General features: G+C 36.4%; 1 protein-coding gene and 1 pseudogene across 5 annotated transcripts in view; both read right to left on the bottom strand.

The window, feature by feature from the left end:
- AP3B1 (adaptor related protein complex 3 subunit beta 1) overlaps window positions 1–20,991 on the bottom strand; it is a 267,105-nt gene that overhangs the window by 200,278 nt on the left and 45,836 nt on the right. For all 5 annotated transcript variants that reach the window (XR_015248393.1, XM_086698262.1, XM_086698234.1 and 2 more), the window contains exon 3: window positions 18,899–18,973. Coding sequence is in view for 4 of the 5 variants with exons in the window: in XM_086698262.1 (XP_086554388.1) it covers window positions 18,899–18,973 (75 nt within the window). In the remaining variant the exon portion in view is untranslated. The remainder of the gene's footprint in view (window positions 1–18,898; window positions 18,974–20,991) is intronic.
- Window positions 5,318–7,382, bottom strand: LOC147584323 (high mobility group protein B1 pseudogene; annotated as a pseudogene).

The following is a 20,991-nucleotide window of genomic DNA, read 5'->3' as shown; positions in this document are numbered from 1 at the left end:
ACCCCTAACTTGTGGGATTTTTAAAAATTAATCATTTAAAATGTTCTTTCTTCATATTAATTATATTCAGACCCAGTCTACAGTTCTCTGGAAAGTTTTGGAAGAAATAGGTTAGAGTCCACCCATCCCCTCATCTTCCTGTGATTTATTTCTCAGCAACACCTTTATTTACGAAGTAACTGTACAGCCAACTTTTAAAGCTGAATTATGAACTCCAGAATATATCCAGGGGTTTATACTGGCAACACTGAAACATTCAGAACCACAGCTGAGCTAGCAGGCATTGCTGTAATTACTGACTATTGGAGAAGGACTTTTGTGCCTGTTATAGCAAAAAGCATAACAATATTAAATCACAGAAGGTTGCAAAACACCAAATTTGTTCTAGTTCTGTTATAAGAATCAATCAATATTGACCACAAGAGGCCTGTGCACTGACTGGCTGCAGGTGTGCAGAGAAAGCCTAGTTTCCCTGAAACCATTCTGTGACCAGAAATGGGAGTACTTAAAGCTCCGTGACTACACCATTCTCTGATCAGTTACCTCCATTCAATGTTACAACACTCCTTGCTGTAAAGCTAATCATAGCAGAGCCCCAGTAGGCTGGCAGAACACAGGCAGATCTGTTTAATTAGTTTATCAATACTAGTACATCAAACTTCATGAGTTATTGACTAAACCTTTGATTATTTTTGTACTATAACCACTGATTGCTTACTAGGTAACTTTTGGTATCATTTGACATCAAATGGAAGATGACGTACAGCTTAACTGTGTGTCTAAGGCAGCATGTACTTATAAAAATGAAATTTTGCACTTGATAGCAATGAAACATCAGTCAATTCTCTAAACATAAATTTTAAAAAGTTTATGTCAGTTTTCTCACATTAGAGGATTAAGCATGTTTCAAAAAACAACATAATTCAAGAACAAAAGAAACCCAAACAAATACACCAATAATTATGTTTATAGGGACATTTTTGTTGCAGAACATTACACAGTATATGAGAATCTGAGTGTAAAGGGAAGAGATGAACAAATAGGAAAGTTCTATTATAACTACCTGAACAGTACAAACAGTTTTGGATGAACAATAAATAACATAGAATTTTCTGTTTACAAGAAGACTAGAAGTCCAGGGGGAACTAGTTAATTTACTACCAATTTCTAAGGACTTCCTCATTTCTACCCATCTCTAAGTCATAAGAATAGTTATATCAAGGCCAGATACCTCCCAAAGGATAGCTAATACCAGATGTTGATAAGGGGCCAAAGTCACTAAGGGAGAGGAGGAGGAAGAAAGCATCAAGCAGGAAGGATGGCTCTAAAAAGGGGAATGGTCTAAGATGGGTTCTGAAGCCAAGCCACCTGGCTTTGGATTCTGACTGTGAAATATGACCTTGATCTGATAATTTAACCTCTCTGTTACCTTGTCCTCATATATAAAATATGGGAAATGACAGAATCAACCTCACAGAGTTATTTGTGATGATAAAATGAGTTGATAGATGTAAGGTACTAACAACCTCGCACAGAAAGCATCTTTTAATGCTTTCTCTAGCATTTCTCTAGAGACTCTAGTCCTAAAACACTAAGGTAACAGCTCTACCTATATCTCACAATTTTTCTAAGTCAAATCTCAATTTTTTTCAGATACCTGCACTTACATCAGAAGCCATAAAACTACATCAAATTAGAAGCTCAGATAGCATGACCATAATATATCAAAGAGAGTTTAACTCTTGATATTATCAATTCAGAAGTATATAGTAACAAGCATACAAATGTTGTTTAATAAATATCTATTAAATTAATGACAAGTCAAATTTGCAAATACTAGATTACATACATATAGCCTACATTTCTCCTATTTTTTTTTTCAACGTTTTTTTTTTTTTTTTTATTTATTTTTGGGACAGAGAGAGACAGAGCATGAACGGGGGAGGGGCAGAGAGAGAGGGAGACACAGAATTGGAAACAGGCTCCAGGCTCCGAGCCATCAGCCCAGAGCCCGACGCGGGGCTCAAACTCACGGACCGCGAGATCGTGACCTGGCTGAAGTCGGACGCCCAACCGACTGCGCCACCCAGGCGCCCCTACATTTCTCCTATTAATTGGACTCTTAGAAAGAATGGTTTATCAAGTTAATTTAAGTCCAATATTAAATTAATTGTTTTGATTTTAATTTACCCGAGTCAGTCAAATTGATTTTATGATGACTAATCATTTTGGTAGCAAAATTCACCTATTCCAAATATATAATGTATTTATTATCTAATAAAAATTTATGTATTCTTGAATAAGTTTCTAAAAAGGGGTTTGAAGTATATATGTTTAAAACCCTATAATATTTTCTAATAATGTTAAAATGGTGAAGGAAAAATAATTATTTTTATATAAGTAAATGTGTACTCTAGAAATGTATAAAATATACTTCGCTTTATTTTTCCAGATCTTGAATATGTAAATGCAAGATTATTTAAACTAACTTACCTTATACGAGAAAAAACTATTTATTTTTTTTAATTTTTTTTTTTAACGTTTATTTATTTTTGAGACAGAGAGAGACAGAGCATGAATGGGGGAGGGTCAGAGAGAGAGGGAGACACAGAATCTGAAACAGGCTCCAGGCTCTGAGCGGTCAGCACAGAGCCCGACGCGGGGCTCGAACTCATGGACTGTGAGATCCCGACCTGAGCCGAAGTCGGCCGCTTAACCGACTGAGCCACCCAGGCGCCCCGAGAAAAAACTATTTAAATTACTAGTATACTTTATATTAGAGACATAGTAACACCAATTCACTGTCATAGTGTTAAAATAATATCTAAGAGTCCACTTCACGTCAATCTTGTATTTGTATTATACACAAATGAAGTGTGACCTAGCTACTCCTATTGCTGTACTTAAAAAATTCATCATTCTCATCATGATTATTTTATTCACTCTTATTCTTTCCTGTACCTAAGCAATTGTTTCCTTTAAAAAAAAAATGCCCCGTTTTTACAACTAAAAATACTTAAGCATTGACTATAAAGTTGCTAATGGTACATAGCTCACTCAGTATATTCTGGCCGTAAAGCACTAGAAGACACTGCTATAGAAGTCTGATACAGAGACTGGAAAAGATGATGAAAGTTTTCAAGTACGTCACCACTTATAAATTGAAAATTCCACACAGAAAGTAGGGAAAGCTGAGCCTAATGTTTCATTTGATCAATAACATTCCATGTATTTTTAAGGCTTTAGAAACAGTTACAGATTTTGATGAAGCTGTAATTTAGTAATAACTGAGAGACCTGATTTACCCTCCTGCCTTAACCAAATAGAATATCAGGAGCAGGAAATGTAACAATAGTTTCCTATGTTGGACAACAAGCAGTACAGAACTGTGAACCCAGAGAGACGGAAAAGTCAAGCTGAGTACTATCACTAAGCATAAGTCTACCAGCACAGGGGGGCAACTCAAACAGAATTCAGAAGATTCATTGTGCTGAGGAGACAAGAGACGAAAGTTCAGAGGCCAAGGTTGCTCAAATTTGCAGAGCAAAAAAACAAACAGGAGGAAACTTCACAGAGACAGTGAGAGGGAGAGAGAGAGCACACACACACTACAGAGGACCACCATCAAGTCTTAAACGAAGCCCTGACATGCACAAGAAAGAGTGACATAAAACTACCTGAGGCCAGACCAATCAATCAATCAATAACACCAAAAACAAACACAAGAAAAAAGTACACATAAGATATCTTAAAGATCACAAAGAACTAGGATTAGTTCGTGCTCCTACCAGCCAGAGAAAATGTCTCATAAATACACAGACTGTTGAGTAGAATCCCAAGAAGGCATCACTTTAGGAGTGGGATTAAATTAATCTATAAAAATATTTCTGAGCTCCCTAATAAAGCTTAAATGTATGCTTTGAAAGAATCAAATAATTCCACATAACTGTGTGCCACAAACAAAAAAAAGCCAACACAATTTAAAGGAATACAACAAAATCCACCAGCCAGCCACATAAATTTCACAATGTTTAGCATACAATTAATTAAAAAAGTAGGAAAATATGAATCATAACCATGAGAAAAATCAATCTATAGAAAAAGACTCAAGTGATAGAAAGGATAGAAGTAGCAGAGAGGCGCCTGGCTGGCTCACTCAGTAGAGCATGTGACTCTTGATCCTGGGATCATAACCTTGAGCCCCATATTGGGTGGAGAGTTTACTTAAAAGTAAAATCTTAAAAAAAAAAAAAAAAGGAGAAGGGCTTTACAGTAACTATTATAAATATGCTCCATATGCCCAAAGACAGACAAAAATATGACTATGTTGAGGAGAGAATCACAAGATATAGAAGTGATCCAATGAAACATCTAGAGATGAAAAATGTAACAGCTGATTTGATAAATACACTGGAAGAGATGAACAAGTTAGACACAGCAAAAGGTAAGGTCAGTTAAGTATACAGCAATAAAAACTATCAAAATGAAGCACAGAGAGAAAAGACTGGGAAAAAACTGACGATATTATCAGTGACCAGTAGGACAACATCAATTAGTCTGTATGTGTACCAGAAATGCCAAAAGGAGAGAGAAGAGAGAAAATATATTTGTGATAAACTAATGGCTGAAATTTTAAGAAAACTATAACCCACAAATATAAGATGCTCAACAAACCTGAAGCAGAATAAACATGAAAAAAAAAAATATGTCAAGGCATATGGCAGTAAAATTGAAAACCAGTGCTAGAGAGAAAATCTCAAAACCAAGAAGAGGTAAGAAAGACACATTGTACACAATGAAACAGAGATTAACAATGACAGTAAACTTGCAGGACAGAAAACAATGAAATATTTTTTTAATGTTTATTTATTTTTGAGAGAGACAGAGAGCAAACAGGGGAAGAACATAGAGAGAAAGAGAAAGAGAGAGAGAGAGAGAGAGAAAGAGAATCCAAAGCAGGCTCCAGGCTCCGAGCTGTCAGCACAGAGCCTGACACAGGGCTCGAACTACAAACCGTTGAGATCATGAACTGAGCTAAAGTCGGACACCATAACTGACTGAGCCACCCAGGCACCTTGAAATACTTTTTATTTTTTTTTTATTTTTTTTTTCAACGTTTATTTATTTTTGGGACAGAGAGAGACAGAGCATGAACGGGGGAGGGGCAGAGAGAGAGGGAGACACAGAATCGGAAACAGGCTCCAGGCTCTGAGCCATCAGCCCAGAGCCCAACGCGGGGCTCGAACTCAGGGACCGTGAGATCGTGACCTGGTTGAAGTCGGACGCTTAACCGACTGCGCCACCCAGGCGCCCCTGAAATACTTTTTAAATACTGAACAAAGAAGACTGTAAACCTAGAACTGTAAATTTTACTAGGCAAAAATATTTTCAAATTGTAAGCAAAATAAAGACTTTTTAAAACAAAAGCTGAAAGAATTCATTATCAGCAAAACAAAAGAGATGTTAAAGAAAGTCCTCTAGTCATAAGGAAAACGATACCAAATAGGATATTTGGACCTATACAAAGGAATGAAGAGGGCCATAAATGGTAAACATGAGAGAACACATGAAAGACTTTGGGGGAGAGAGGCAGCTCATTTTTATTTTTTATTTTTAATTAAAAAAATTTGTATTTACTTAGGAGCATTCAGAATGTCAACAAAATAGCTGCAACTTTTTTTTTGTTTGTTTGCAATTACAGGGTGGTATTCAGTTAACAAAACAATTATTTCGTATAAGCTGCATCAGAGACAAATGAAGATGAAAAACAACTATCCCCATATAAAATTAATTTATGCTGTGCACTAACAAGGGCCTGCTTTAAATGTCCACACCAATTTACAACCCCCATACTGTACCATATAAGGCTGGTGGCTACTGAAAACACCACTGGGACAGGACTATCTAAAGACACATTCGGTAGTGTGTTCACTATACAAAAAACGACACTGTACAGTTTAAAAGCAAATCTTACACAGCCTTACATTTCAATTTTTTTCTTTAAAAGGAGTGAGTTGTATAAAGGGGTTTAAATGCTTTACAGACAAAAAACAAAAAACTGCTCTCGAACCAACATATTCATCCTCACCATCTTCTTCATCTCCCTCCTCTTCCTCATCCTCTTCATCTTCCTCATCTTCCTTCTCTTCCTTGTTTTTCTTAGCCTTGACGACTCCTGTTTTTGCTTTATCAGACTTTCCTTTAACTCAGTATGCAGCAATATCCTTTTCATATTTTTTCATCAGCTTATTAGAAGCCTTCTTGTCATCTGCAGCAGTGTTAGTCCACATCTCTCCCAGTTTCCCTGCAACATCACCAATGGACAGGCTGGGATGTTTGGAATGTTCTCCTTTGATTTCTGGGCGATTATCAGAACAAAACAAGAAAAAGGCCGAAGGAGGCCTCTTGGGTGCACTGGCATCCTTGAACTTCTTTTAGGAGGGATATCAGTTTTCATTTCTCTTCCGTAATGGGACGTTTCTGCCTTTGCCATGTCTTCAAACTTTCCTTTCTCTTTAGCAGACGTGGTCTACCATCTCTCTGAGCACTTCTTAGAAAACTCTGAGAAGTTGCCTGCAGCAACGGGGTGCTGCTTCTTGCACTCTTCTCGGTAACTTTGCACAAAGAATACATATGATGACATTTTGCCTCTTGGCTTCATAGGGTCTCCTTTGAGACAGCTCATTTTTAAAACTCTTTAATAGATAAGTAAACTGGTAATTTTGGAATAAAATTGTACCAGAACAATCTCCCACAGAAAACTTAAAAAAAAAAAAAAAAAAAAAAGGACATATTACAAAAGCACTGTGGCCCCTGGTGGTGAAACAGCAGCAGAGTGTGGTTAGGAGTATATACTCAAAGGTGACAAGAGAGAGAGTAAATTCCTCATTCCCTTGGCTTTCTGATGAGGCCAAGCGAATACTGGATGAAGTGCAAGTGGAGGCACTGATGGACAAACCACTCTGTCTCTGGCCAAAGGTGCCAAAATATTGAACCTACAAAAATCATGGCCACTGAAGAAAACAGGGGAATCCCAGAAGGGAAAGGGCTGGAGATGGGCTCCTCAAATAGTCTCTATCCACATCTCTGACTAACTCCTGAACCATGCAAGCAGAGAATAGACTCAAAGTAGTTCAGCAGAAGACAAAAAATATGACATGAGACTGACTGAAGCTGCTGCTTAAGAAATAGAATTTACAATTTGAACTCGTCAAGGTAAGCACCTTCAAAATACCACCTGTGATGTAAAAATAAAAGAATACAGAATCTCCATGATAATATAATGGCAAGAACAGAACTCAAAATTGCCCAATGTAAGAGAAACTCAAGAAATGGAATACATACATACACGCATATATATAAATATATATGTATACACACACACACACGAAAATCAACCAAATGTAAGTTTGAGATAAACAAGGTATTGGAACCAGCAGACAATTTTAAAGCCTACTATTACACATATTCTTAATGAAGTAAAAGAAAATGTGCTCTCAATTAGAGAAAAATAAAGCATATCTCAGCAAAGAAAAAGAAAGAACCAAGGTGAAATTCTAAAATGAAAAAATGTTCACTGAATGTACTCAACAATCAGATGGAGATGCCAGAAGAATAAGTGAACCTGAAAAAAGGTGAATAAAAATCCAATGGGAAGCACACAAAGAGATGTAAGAAAACCAACAAAGCTTCACGCACTTCAAACAATATACATGTTGTTGTTTACAATAATACGAGAAGGAGAAGAGAATGGAGCAAAATATTACCTGAAGAAATAATGGCCACTCTTATGTTTATAGCAGCATTACTTACAATAGACAAGATAGGGAAGCAGCCCTAGTGTCCATCAATTGACAAATGAAGAAAGAAGATGTGGTACGCGTACACACACACACACACACACACACACACACACACACACACACAGTGGCTTAGCCAACAAAAAGAATGAAATCTTGGGGCGCCTGGGTGGCTCAGTCGGTTGAACGTCCGACTTCGGCTCATGTCACGATCTCACGGCTTGTGAGTTCAAGCCCTGTGTCCAGCTCTGTACTGACAGCTCAGAGCCTGAAGCCTCTTCAGATTCTCTCCCTCTCTCTCTCTCTCTCTCTCTCTCTCTCTGCCCCTCCCCCCGCTCACACTCTGTCTCTCTCAAATAAACATTTAAAAAAAATTAAAAAGAAAAACAAGTCAGAAACAAAATTCAGAACTCTTTAAAAAAAAAAAAGAATGAAATCTTGCCATTTGCAGTGACATGCGTGGAGCTAGAGAGTATAATGCTAAGTGAAATAAATCAGTCAGAGAAAGACAAATGCTCTACGATTTCACTCATATAGGGAATTTAAGAAACAAAACAAAAGATAAGAGAGAGAGAGAGACAAGACACAGACTCTTAATTATAGAGAACTGGTGGTTACCACAGAGGAAGTGGTTGGGGGGATGGATTAAATAGGTGATGGGGATTGAGGAATGCATTGGTCATGGTGAGCACACAGTAATGCATGCAAGTGTTGAATTATTATATTGTACACTGAAACTAAAAAAGAAGAGAAATAATCACCAAAATTTCCCTAATTTTGATCAAAGGCAGTAATTCACAGATATAAGACATTCAATAGACGCCAGGCCAAATGAACACAAAGAAGCGCAAACCAAGACAACTCAGAGTTAAAGATGAAAAGCAAAACATGAAAGCATCATGAGAAAAATGACAAATTACATAAGTGGTATCAATTACCCAGTTAACAGGGATACTGCATAACGAATCACAGAGGATCTTTAAATCATCTCTAGAGTGCTAAAAGGAAAACAACAACAACAACAACAATAACCCATATAACCCAGAATTCTATGACCAGTGCAAGGATCCTTTAGGAACAGAGGTAAAATGGAAACACTTTCAGAAAAGAGATTTCAGCAGCAGCAGATCTGCACCACAGCAAAAGCCAATGCAAGATTTTAAGGCAGGAAGATAATGATACTGATAGAAATGTGCAACTTTACAATACAAAGAGAACGCTGGAAATAAGTGACAAACACTTTTTTCTGTTTTCTTCTCTTAATTTCTTTATAAATCATGAAAATTTAAAGCAAAAATTGCACTGTCTTGAGACGTTTTTAATCTGACACAAATAAAGCTAAACAAAAGACAGAAGGAATATGGATGTATACGGTTGCAAGATTTCTATATTTTAAGTGAAGAGATACAGTATTAGATAAAACTGACTGCAAAAAGCTACAAATGAATACAGTAGGGTCACCTGGGTGGCTCAATCGGTTAAGTGTACAACTCTTGATTTCGGCTGAGGTCAGGATCTCACGGTTCTCGGCTGAAGGCGCCGAGCCCTGCTTGGGATCCTCTCCTCTCCTCTCTCTTTACCCCTCACAAGCTCGCTCTCTCTCACTCTGTCTCTTTTTTTTTTCAACTTTTTTTTTTTTTTTTTTTTTTTTTGGGACAGAGAGAGACAGAGCATGAACGGGGGAGGGGCAGAGAGGGAGACACAGAATCGGAAACAGGCCCCAGGCTCCGAGCCATCAGCCCAGAGCCCGACGCGGGGCTCGAACTCACGGACCGCGAGATTGTGACCTGGCTGAAGTCGGACGCTTAACCGACTGCGCCACCCAGGCGCCCCTCACTCTGTCTCTTAAAATAAATAAATAAACTTTAAAAAATAAAAATAAATACAATCAACAATTTTAAAAAAAGTGCAAAGTAAACAGGTTAAAAATAAAAACAAGAAAATTTTAAATGGGATTTCCTCCAAAGCAAAGAGAAGAAAGGAAAAAAGAAAACAAAAAAGACAAATAGAAAATAAATAGTATAATAGTACACTCAAATCCAAACATACCAGTAATTACATGAAGTATTAAAATAATAAACAATCCAATTCAAAGGCACAGTTTGACAAAATGGATGGGGAAAAGATGGAACTATGTTCTGGCAATAAGAGATGCACAGGACATTCAAAGACACAGACAGGCTAAAAGCAAATAGTTGGAAAAAAGATATACTGGACAAAGGGATGAGAAGGCTGGAGTGGCAACATGAATAACAAATCAAATAGACTTTAAGACAAAAAGTGTCACCAGAGATAAAGAAGGACCTATTCTAGGGTAAAAGGGTCAAGTCATTACGAAGACACGCAGAGTGAGGCATGATGGGAGTGCTTTAAAATTTATGCAAGAAAATGACTAAATTAAAGGGAGAAATGAACAATTTCAGAATCACGACTGGGAGATTTAAAATCCCCCTCCTAGCCATCAGTGGAACACTAGACAACAGGTAGGTAAAAATAATTTTAAAAATCTAAACACTAACAACCCACATTTAAGTAACACGGTTAGAAATGTATATCCAACAATAGCAGAATACACATTCTCTACACCAACTGCACATGGTATGCACACCAAAATAAACTATGATGATCTATAAACAAGTTCTCATAAATTTTAAGAATGAAATAAAACTAAATATGCTTTAGGACTAAAATGGAAGAATGTTACAAAGCAATTAATAGTAAGATCATTCAGATAACCCTTCCACCCTCAAAATGAGGAAATTAAACAACATACTTCTAAATAATCCATGAGTCAATAAAGAAATCATAAAGTAAAAATATTTTTAACTAAACAATGAAAATCTATAAAATTTAATTTGAAAAATGCAAATGAAACAATGTTTAGAAGAAAATACATAGTATTTTATATTAACCAAAAGTTTTGATCTGCGTTTCCAACTCAAGATATTAAAAAAAGAACCCCACCTTAACTATGTCTTTTGCAAATTCAGGTCCCAATTTCAAAATAATAAAACTATTTAGACTTTTTTTTACATGTAAATAATGCTTCCATTTTCTAAATGACCACTAAGTAACATAGAGATTTATCCCCTTCGTTTTTAAAAGGAAGCATGTTAAAAATAATTCGCTATTTTGACATTCTCTAGATGTTCGAGCAGCTCAATATTGTTAGAACTGTCCTGGTTATTTTTGTTTTCAAGAGGAAAAAAGTCCGCTTTCTTCGGTGCATTTTATACAGGTAAAGGACATTCATATATTTCAGTTTTCGTGTTTTTTCCCACTTCAAGAAAAACATAACCATGTTCATGTTCAAAGACTGACAAAGTAATTGTCAGTAAATTAATTTTTAATATTAAAAAGGAACCCCAGGGGCGCCTGGGTGGCGCAGTCGGTTAAGCGTCCGACTTCGGCCAGGTCACGATCTCGCGGTCCGTGAGTTCGAGCCCCGCGTCAGGCTCTGGGCTGATGGCTCAGAGCCTGGAGCCTGTTTCCGATTCTGTGTCTCCCTCTCTCTCTGCCCCTCCCCCGTTCATGCTCTGTCTCTCTCTGTCCCCAAAATAAATAAACGTTGAAAAAAAAATTAAAAAAAAAAAAAAAAGGAACCCCAAATTATGTATAAATCTGAAGTATAAAAGATAAATACAAAAGTCAATAATCATTTAAAAAATCAATGACATACAAAACAGAAAAAAGTAAATGGATAAAACTAAAAGCTGTTTTTCAAAAGGTCAATACAATTGATAAGCCTCTAATTTGATCAAGAAAAAGAGAAGACAAAAACTACCAAATATCAGGAAGAGTAAATATCACTGCAGAAGGTACAGACATTAAAAAAATACTAAGGGAATATTTTTAACAATTTCATGTTACTAAACTGACAACCCGGATGAGATGGATAAATTTCTTGACTGACAAATTACTAACAGAGATCCAAGAAGAAATAGAAAATCTAAATAGCCCTGTGTTGGGGATCCACCAAGACCATCTTCAGGTTGGATGACTGGCTAGAAGGGTTTATAGCACTCAGAAAAGTTGTCATACTCAGGGTTATGATTCATTACAGCAAAGGAATACATAGTAAGATCAGCAGAAGGAAAAGGTACATGGGGTAAAGTCCAGAGGACACCAGGCACAAGCTTCCAAGAATCCTAACAGTGGAGTCACATAAGACCTGCTTAATTCCTTCAGCAACAATGTATGACAACATGTACAAAATGCCACCAACCAGGGAAACTTGACAAAGAAAGACTATCCAAAGTATTTATTAGGGATCAGTCATGTAGATCCTGTACAACTACACATATTGTCATCACTACGTAGGAGATCAGTAACTAAAGCTCCAGAACAGGAAAAGAAAAAGCAGGTGTTTACCAAAAAGTGATAAAACACTTTTATCAGACAGAACAGTCCAACAGCTCAGTTTGACCAAGCCAGACAACGAGCAGTCATGAAAATGTATCTTTTGGGGGAATGTACGGGGTTTGAGCAACCCAAGTCTGCTGAGTTAACTATTTCCCACAGTGGTTTATACCAAATAAACAATTTGAACTCATAATTTAAAACCTTACTATAAAATAAACTCCAAGCACACTTGACTTCACACTAAGAATAAAATAATACCATATTAGGATAAAATAATTCTACACATACTCTTTGAGACAGCAAAGGAGAAATACATCCCAAACTCATTTTACAAAGCCAGTAGTAACCTGATTACCCTGATATCAAAACAAAAGCCACTGCAAGTAAAATACATATAGACGCAATAACATATAGACGCAAAACTCCTTAATAAAAAGATGGCAAACCAATTCTAACAATATAAAGATTTAACACAAGACGACCATGAGGGACCTACCCCAGGAATAAAAAGGTTTAACTAGTGAAAAATCAATCCTAGTCATTTACCACTATCAAGAGAATAGAGAAAAATCATATAATGTCAAAAGTTACAGAAAAAGCACTTGGAAAAATTCAAAACTCATTTGCTATAAAAACTTTTAGCAAACTATGGGTAGAAAGAACTTCCTCAACATGATTACAGACAGCTGCAAAAAAAAACCTATAGCTAATATCATATTCAAAGATAAAAGGCACAGTGCTTTCTACATGAGAAACAAGGCAAGGGTAACTATTCTCATCACTTTTATTCAATACTGTAATGTACAGTGTACTCAATGTAATATGACAAGAAGAAAAAAGAACAGAAAAGTAAAATTACATTTGTACATGATATGATCCTTTATGTAACAAAGCCTAAGAAATCTATAAAATAGCTATCAGAGCTAATAAGTGAATTTAGCAAAGACACAACACAAGATCAATATACAAAAATCAATTCTTTATGCTAGCAATAACCAATTGGAAAACGAAATTCAAAAGACAATGTTGTTTAAAATAGCCTTCAGGGGTGCCTGGGTGGCTCAGTCGGTTAAGCATCAAACTCTTGATTTGGGCTCAGGTCATGATCTCACAGTTCATGAGCTCAAGTGGCCTCCTCCCCCTGTATCAGGCTCAGCACTGACAGTGTAGAGCCTGCTTAGAATTCTTCTCTCTCTCTCTCTCTCTCTCTCTCTCTCTCTCTCTCTCTCTCTCCTCTCTCTCTCTCTCCCCACCCCTTCATCTCTCTCCACTCCTCCCTCCCTCACACTCTTTCTCAAAATGAATAAACTTAAAAACAAATTTTATATATTTTTTAGGTTTATTTCTTTTGAGAGAGAGAGAGAAGGCACACGCACCAAAGGGGCAGAGAGGTGGTGGGGGGGGGGAGAGAGAGAGAATTACAAGCAGCCTCCACACCATCAACAGAGTCCGATGCGGGGCTGGAACTCACAAACCACGAGATCATGACCTGGGCCAAAATCAAGAGTTGGACACTCAACCAACTGAGCCACCCAGGTGGCCCTCAAAATAAATGAACTTTAAAAAAATAAACAAAACAGCTTTCAAAACTACTAAAAAACAAATTTAAAATACATGCAAAACTTGAATACCAAAACTATAAAATACTGCAAAAGGAAATTATAGAAGACCACATTTGTGGACTGGAAGACTTAATATGGTAAAGACAGCAATTTTCCCCAAATTTGATCTATAAATTCAATGCAAACAAAATCAGTCCTAACAGGCTTTTGAGGAAACTGACACGCTAATTTTAACACTTCCATAAAAAGACAAAAGACCCAGACTAGCCAAAAAAAGGTTAAAAAAACAAAACCAGGCTGGAGTGCTTACACTACCTGACTTCAAGACTTACAACGTGACTATCCAGTAAACAAGGCAGTGTGGTATGGCAAATAGATCAACGGAAAAGAAAAGAGTCCAGAAACATACTTGCACTTACATGATCAAGAATTTTTCACAGAAGTAGCAAGGAAATTCAAGGGGGAAAAGACAGAGTCTTCTTAAAAAGTGATACCAGAACAAATGAATACCCAGAAAAATCAATAAATAAATCTTGAACCTTACTTACCTCACATCACACACAAAGTCTAATTAAAATGTGCTGTGCAAGAAAAAGTTAATAAAGCAGGCCAAAGAATGCTATCCTTAGAAAGTCTGCTTTCAAAGTTGGCACTGACTGGGATCCGGGAACTTGAATTTTAGGGGTATTCCCACAATTCCCTGATAAGGGTGGTTTACAAACAATATGGTTTATGCTCAACATTTGCTTTTTTTTAAGGGAGTTTGGAATTTTGGTACATGCTAGGCAGTTAATGCCTCCATGAACAGCCCCCCAGTAAAAGACTTGGGCACTGAATCACTAATGAGCTCTCCTAGTGGACAACACCTCACACTTTTTGTCACAATTGATGCTGGAGGAATTGATTATCACTGGGAAAATCACTGGAGAAAGATACTTGGAAGCTTGCATCTGGTTTCCTCTTGACTTTACCACAAGCACCTCTTTCAGGGACTGATTTTATTATGTACCTTTCATTGTAATAAATCATAGCTATGAGTATGACTATATCCTAAGTCCTATGAGTCCTCCCAGTGAATCATCGAACCTATGGATCACACACCTATGGACACTGGATCCAAACATGAATCATTGACCTAAATATAATAGCTACAACTATTAAACTTTTAGAACACACCAGGAAAAATCTTTGACATTAGGTTAGACAAAGATCTCTTAAAAAGGTCACCAAAAACCATGAAGTACAACTGAGAAAAAAACAGATAAAATGGACTTTATCAAAATCAAATGTTTGTTTTTTAAAAGATAGTAAGAAAACAAAAAGGCAAGCCACAGACCAAGAGAAAATAAATAATAATAAATAACCATCTATCTGAGAGAAGACTAGAACCAGAATTCTTACGCTTTAATTATAAAACAAAAAAGATATGAACAGACATTTTAGAAGAGATATGACTAACCAACAAATCATGAAAAATGTTCAACGGCACTAAATATAGGAAAATGTAGGGGTGCCTGGGTGGCTCAGTCAGTTAAGTGTCTGACTTCAGATCAGGTCATAAACTCACCGTTGAGTTCAAGACCCACATCGGGCATTGTCAGCAAAGAACCCGCTTTAGATCCTCTGTTTCCCTCTCCCCCAGCCCCCCTCTCAAAAATAAATGAACATTTAAAGGAAAAAAAAAAAAAGAAAATGCAAATACATGCACAATGAAATACCATTATACAGCTACCAAACTGGCTAATGTTAGAGTCTAATAAGGTCAAGTGTTGGAAGGGATGTGAACCAACTGGAACTCCCATACAATTGCTGGTGGGAATGCAAATGATACAGCCACTTTGGAAAACTCTATGACACTATTTCCTAAAAACTATACAGGGGCGTCTGGGTGGTTCAGTTGGTTGAACATCTGGCTCTTGATTTTGGCTCAGGTTATGATGTCACGGTTCGTGGGTTCCAGCAACACAGGGCCTGCTTGGGATCCTCTCTCTCCCTCTCTGGGTACCGCTCCCCTGCTTGCTCTTGCACTTTCTCCCTCTCAAAATAAATTAATAAACTTAAAAAAAAATTAAATATACATTTCCCAGACAATGCAAATTATCTATCCCTAGGTAATTAGAAAAGAAAAAGTTAAAGAAAATTAAAATACAAGAAAAATTAAAAATTAATTTTTACATGACCACATACAGCATTTTATTCAGGTGTATTTCAAAAGGTAAATGTGAAAATTGAAAAAATATCAGATTGCAGCAAAAAAGGAACAAAATGGGAATACATGAAATAGTACAGATGAATCTCAGATTTGAAGGTAAAAGGAGTCAAATTCAGGGCACCTGGGTGGCTCCGTCGATTAAGCATCCAACTTCAGCTCAGGTCAGGATCTCGAGGTTCGGGTTCAAGCCCTGCACCAGGTTCTCTGCTGACAGCTGAGAGCCTGAAGCCTGCTTCAGATTCTGATTCTCCCTCTGCCCTTCCCTCCCTCTCTCTCTCTCTCAAATATGAATGAATGAATGAATGAATGAATGAATGAATGAAAGAAACATTTAAAAAATAAGGACTAAAACTCAAGAGACATCATACTGTACGGTTTAATTTATAAGAAATTCTAAAAATGACAAAACTCGTAACCAAAAGCAGATCAGTGATTGCATGGAGACTCAAAATGGATCACAGCCCTATATATAAAAGTTAAATCTACAAACTGTTAGGAAAAAAGACAAATATAAATCTTCATGACCTTGGATTAAGCATCCATTTCTTAGATATGACACCCAAGGCATAAGGAAACAAAGAAAAAATAGAAGTGGAATTCATGAAAATTTACAATGTCTGTGCTTCAAAGGACACAATCAAGAAGATGAAAAGATAATCCACAGAATGGGAGAAAATATTTGCAAATTTGACAACAGATAAGAATCTAGTATTCAAAATATATAAAGAACTCTAACAATAAACAACAGAAAGAAAACCCAATTATAAAACGGTAAAAAGATCTGAACAGACATTTTTTCAAAGAAGATGCAGAACTGGCCAAGAGACAATCAACAGTTTTTTATTAGAGAAATGTGAATCCAAATTGCAAAAAGCAGTAATGAGATTCCACTTCATACCCTTTAGGATAACTCTAATCTAAAAGACAGTAATTTTTTTTCAAAAAAGAAAAATTAGTATTGGTGAGGATGTGGAGAAATTATAACTCACATACAGTATTGATGGAAATGTAAAATGATGCAGCGCTGTGCAAAAGAGTTTGGCAAGTCCTCAAAAAACCATACAGTAACCATATCACAGTAACCAGAAATATCACTCCAAGGTACACATACGAGAGAAGTGAACACATAGGTACACACACAAACTTGTACAAAGTGTTCAGTACTATTCATGATAGCTAAGAAGTGGAAACAACCGAAATGTCACTGGTGAATGAATACACAAAATTCAGTATGTCCGTACAACGGAGTATTATTCAGCAATAAAGAGAAATGAGGTATTGATGTACACTACAACATGGGTGGACTTCGAAAACATTATGCTAAGTGAAAGAAGCCAGATACAAAAGTCACACCCCGTACAACTTCATTTATATGAAATGCCCAAAAGAGGCAAATCCATAGAGATAGAAAGTAGATTCATAGTTGCCTAGGGCTGGGGGCACAAGGAGTGACTGCAGATGAAAGCAGGATTACTTTTTGAGGCGATAAAAATACAGAAGAAGGAAATGGCAGTGATGGTTGTACAATCTGGTAAATCACTGAATGGCCCACTTGAAAAGTTTATGGCATGTTAACTATATTTCAAAGAAAAATGACTTTTAAAAAGCAAAAATAATAACCATATATTTTTCGGCGATTTTAGCATTATTTAGAAGTAAAATGTATGATAACTTAGGAAAAGGTAGGAAGGAGAAAATGGAAATTTACTGTCATAAGGTTTTCAAAGTATACATGAAAGGTTATAATGTTGATTAAAAGTGAAAAAGTCCCTTATATCCTTAATTTCTATTTCTTATAATCTACCTATCTCTACCTAAAACATCTGCTCTGATGACACTTAGTCCTTGAAAATATTTTTCAGTGAAGACTGCTACTCCTACCAAACTTTCCAGACTCAAAAAGAGAATTAAGCATATTCCTCAAACTGTTGGCAACAGGCAAAGAAGAAGCATGTGTGCTGGCATTTTCATTCTCATGTATATATCACTACTTCCTACTGAGTAAACATGATCCTCCAATCACTACCTACATCAGTTGACAGCGAAATCCATGAGAGATGTGGTCATTAATTCTCTTCATTCCTACCTTCTACTGTTTTGAAATACAAGCCGTTTGCTCAGATCAATCTCTCATCCCCTTCACTGAACTCTTCATCCTACTCATCTTACTCAATGGCTTCTACATTGGCTCATATTTTTCTTTTGCACTCTATCAAAAGTCACGAGTCCATTTGACCCAACATTACCTTTGCCTCAAAGTGCTTTGAATTCCTGATTCAAACACCACGTGTAAACCTACACAGAGACAAGCACTCAAAGGCTCACACTACATCCTGCCTTCTGCTCACCTCCTACTGTACAGAGGCAGGGTATACCATGTTTCAAAAAGAGCCCTAGATTTGGAGTGATAATACTTGGGTTCAAACACTATCCTACTACTGAATGAACTTAGGTCTATTTCAATGGACATGTGCTACCTTTTTTTTTTTAAGTTTATTTATTTATTTTGAGAGAGAGCATGAGTGGGGTAGGAACAAAGAGAGACGGGAGGAGAATCCCAAGCAGGTTCTGCACTGTCAGCATGGTGTCTGACACAAGGCTCAAACTCACTAACCATGAGATCATGACCTGAGTCAAAACCAAGAGTTGGACGCTAACCCAGGTGCCCCTGGATATGTGCTATCCTAATATTAAGTCCCGAGAGCAGAACACCAACTCAACTGGCTTCTACGAATATACAAGTTACCATCATTCAACCAGGTGAATTAATTTCAATTTATTTTTCACATTCCCCATCCAAAAATCCAAATACTGTTTATTCTATTTAAGACTATGAACATTTTACTTAGAGCAAAAGAAATCTAGTGATACTTAAGGATCTTATGTCACATTTCAAAGTAACAAAAAGTATATGATTCTTTTACAACAGAAAGAATTATGAAAATTATGAATCAAAACAATACCTCAATATTTTTACTGGCCACATTCTTCACAACAGCAGGAAACAGTTCAGATGCATTTTTCCCTTTTGCAATCATCTGAAGAATAAAAGTGGAGTATTAGAGTTGAAATCTTTTATAGTCATTTGAAAATAAAACATAAATTCTACATACATTAAATATTTAGAAAATTGAATCAGCAAATAAGCTATGGAATTCACAAGCTGAAGTCTTTTTGAATCATTTTACTTATCCCAATTATCTGTATCAAAGAACAAATAAAGTCTTGAGTATCAATATAAATATACAAATACACAGACACATTAAAGAAGAAATATATAGTAGTTCAAGACATACAATAAAACATTTACAATAGTTTTCTCTGGCTAATGAGGCTGTAAATACTTTAAAAATATTTGTACTGTTCTTTATTTTCCAAGCTCTTATATTAAAGTTATACATTGGCAATGGGGGTGGCAGGGAATAAACGTTATTTTGGACAAACTATTTCCCCCTTGGCTTTCATTTCATAGGTTTCCCTATCTCCAACCATTACATTTCAAAGTTCTCTTCACCAAGTCCTCTCCTCTGCCCGCTAAGTTCTGTATATCACCATCTTTTCAGGCTACACTATTCTACAATCTCTGAAACTCGTAACATTTCATTCACCCTCATGACTTAACTCTCACACTATAGGGATCAATTCCCCAAACTCTAGCCCTAACTCTGGGTCCTAGTTACACTTCTGTAACTGGACATCATTAGATGTCTCCCTCATCTCAAACTTGCTAAAACCAAACTCATTTTTCATGATAAAATAGCATTCATGCTAGAACTTCCTATTTCCACCAATTTTCCCAGATACCAGAAACCACAGATTTATTCTGGTCTCTTCCCACATGTACAGAGTAACTAGGTCCTGTTGTGATCTCTTTGTACTATCACATTAATCCTTTCTCACTGTTACTATCCTAAAATAGGTCAATATCATCGCACAAAGGTCTTTTCCAACAGTCTCCTGCTCCTGTTCATAATGTACCACACTGACAGTTTCACATGCTTAAAACACTACTGTGTACATGTCAGCCCCTCTCAAAGATTTCAAAAGCCCTTGGCTGCCTAAAAGTCCAAACTATTTCACTTAATATTAAATGCCCTCACAATTTACAACATCCCTCTTGAGCACAGCAACAATTACTGTTCTACACCAACACTATTATCAAAGTAAACTGACCCTCTCACTACCAGAACATTCTCTGGCTACTCTATGCCTTATCACACCCCCAAGTCAATTCTTTTTACTTTTCACAATTCTCTAAAATTCTAATCATTCTCCCTCCCTAGAGCCACCCAAAAATACCTGGCCCACATTGTTGTCCAATTCTAATTTCCTCTAAAATTTTTAAACTCACACTCTTCATTTGTGCTGTTTTATTTCTATTTACTGTAGTTTTATGTCTACCTGTATCCCCATTTCCTTCACTCTCATTCTCGGAATATATCTTTATGTCGTTTAATAGTCTACACTTTGGTAGATACAAAATAAAGTTTAACAACAGGATCATTTTCTGGAAAGGGATTCTTCATGAATTATACACCATATCTAAAAACTATCTTAAAAAAGATGGAAGGTATTAGTTTTATAAAATCATGACAAAAGTTTTATTATACACTATGTGATATTTTAAGCATTCAAATCCCAATTAGCAATTTTTCAATAAGATCTTTCTACATAACAGCTTAAAAACACTCCAATATATGCTAATCCTTTCATATTCTGTTTCCTTACCTGTCACATTATGATTTGAATATTCTGTGAAACCTACTGCACATTACAGAAGGTTCACAAATAATGCAGCTAAAACATCTTTATTATGATTTTTACACCTCCCTCAGTTTCCTCACCTGTAAAATGAGGAGAGAGGGAACAAATGTTTTTGGGCCCATGCCTTCAGTTATCCAATGAATACCTGAAGTTGAAGATCCTGTCCTATTATATCCTATTCCAAGGATTCCCTAACTGTTCTACAGGAGGTTATTCAAAAGGATGTTAATACATGAGGGAAGAAAAAAACCCTACAGTCAAGTTCATTCAACAAATGTTTGCTGAAAGGACA

The sequence above is a fragment of the Puma concolor genome, chromosome A1, assembly GCF_028749965.1.
Source record: "Puma concolor isolate L17-30 chromosome A1, mPumCon1.1.hap2, whole genome shotgun sequence".
In the NCBI taxonomy this organism is placed as follows: Eukaryota; Metazoa; Chordata; class Mammalia; order Carnivora; family Felidae; genus Puma; species Puma concolor.
This window is presented reverse-complemented; position numbering and strand designations above follow the sequence as displayed.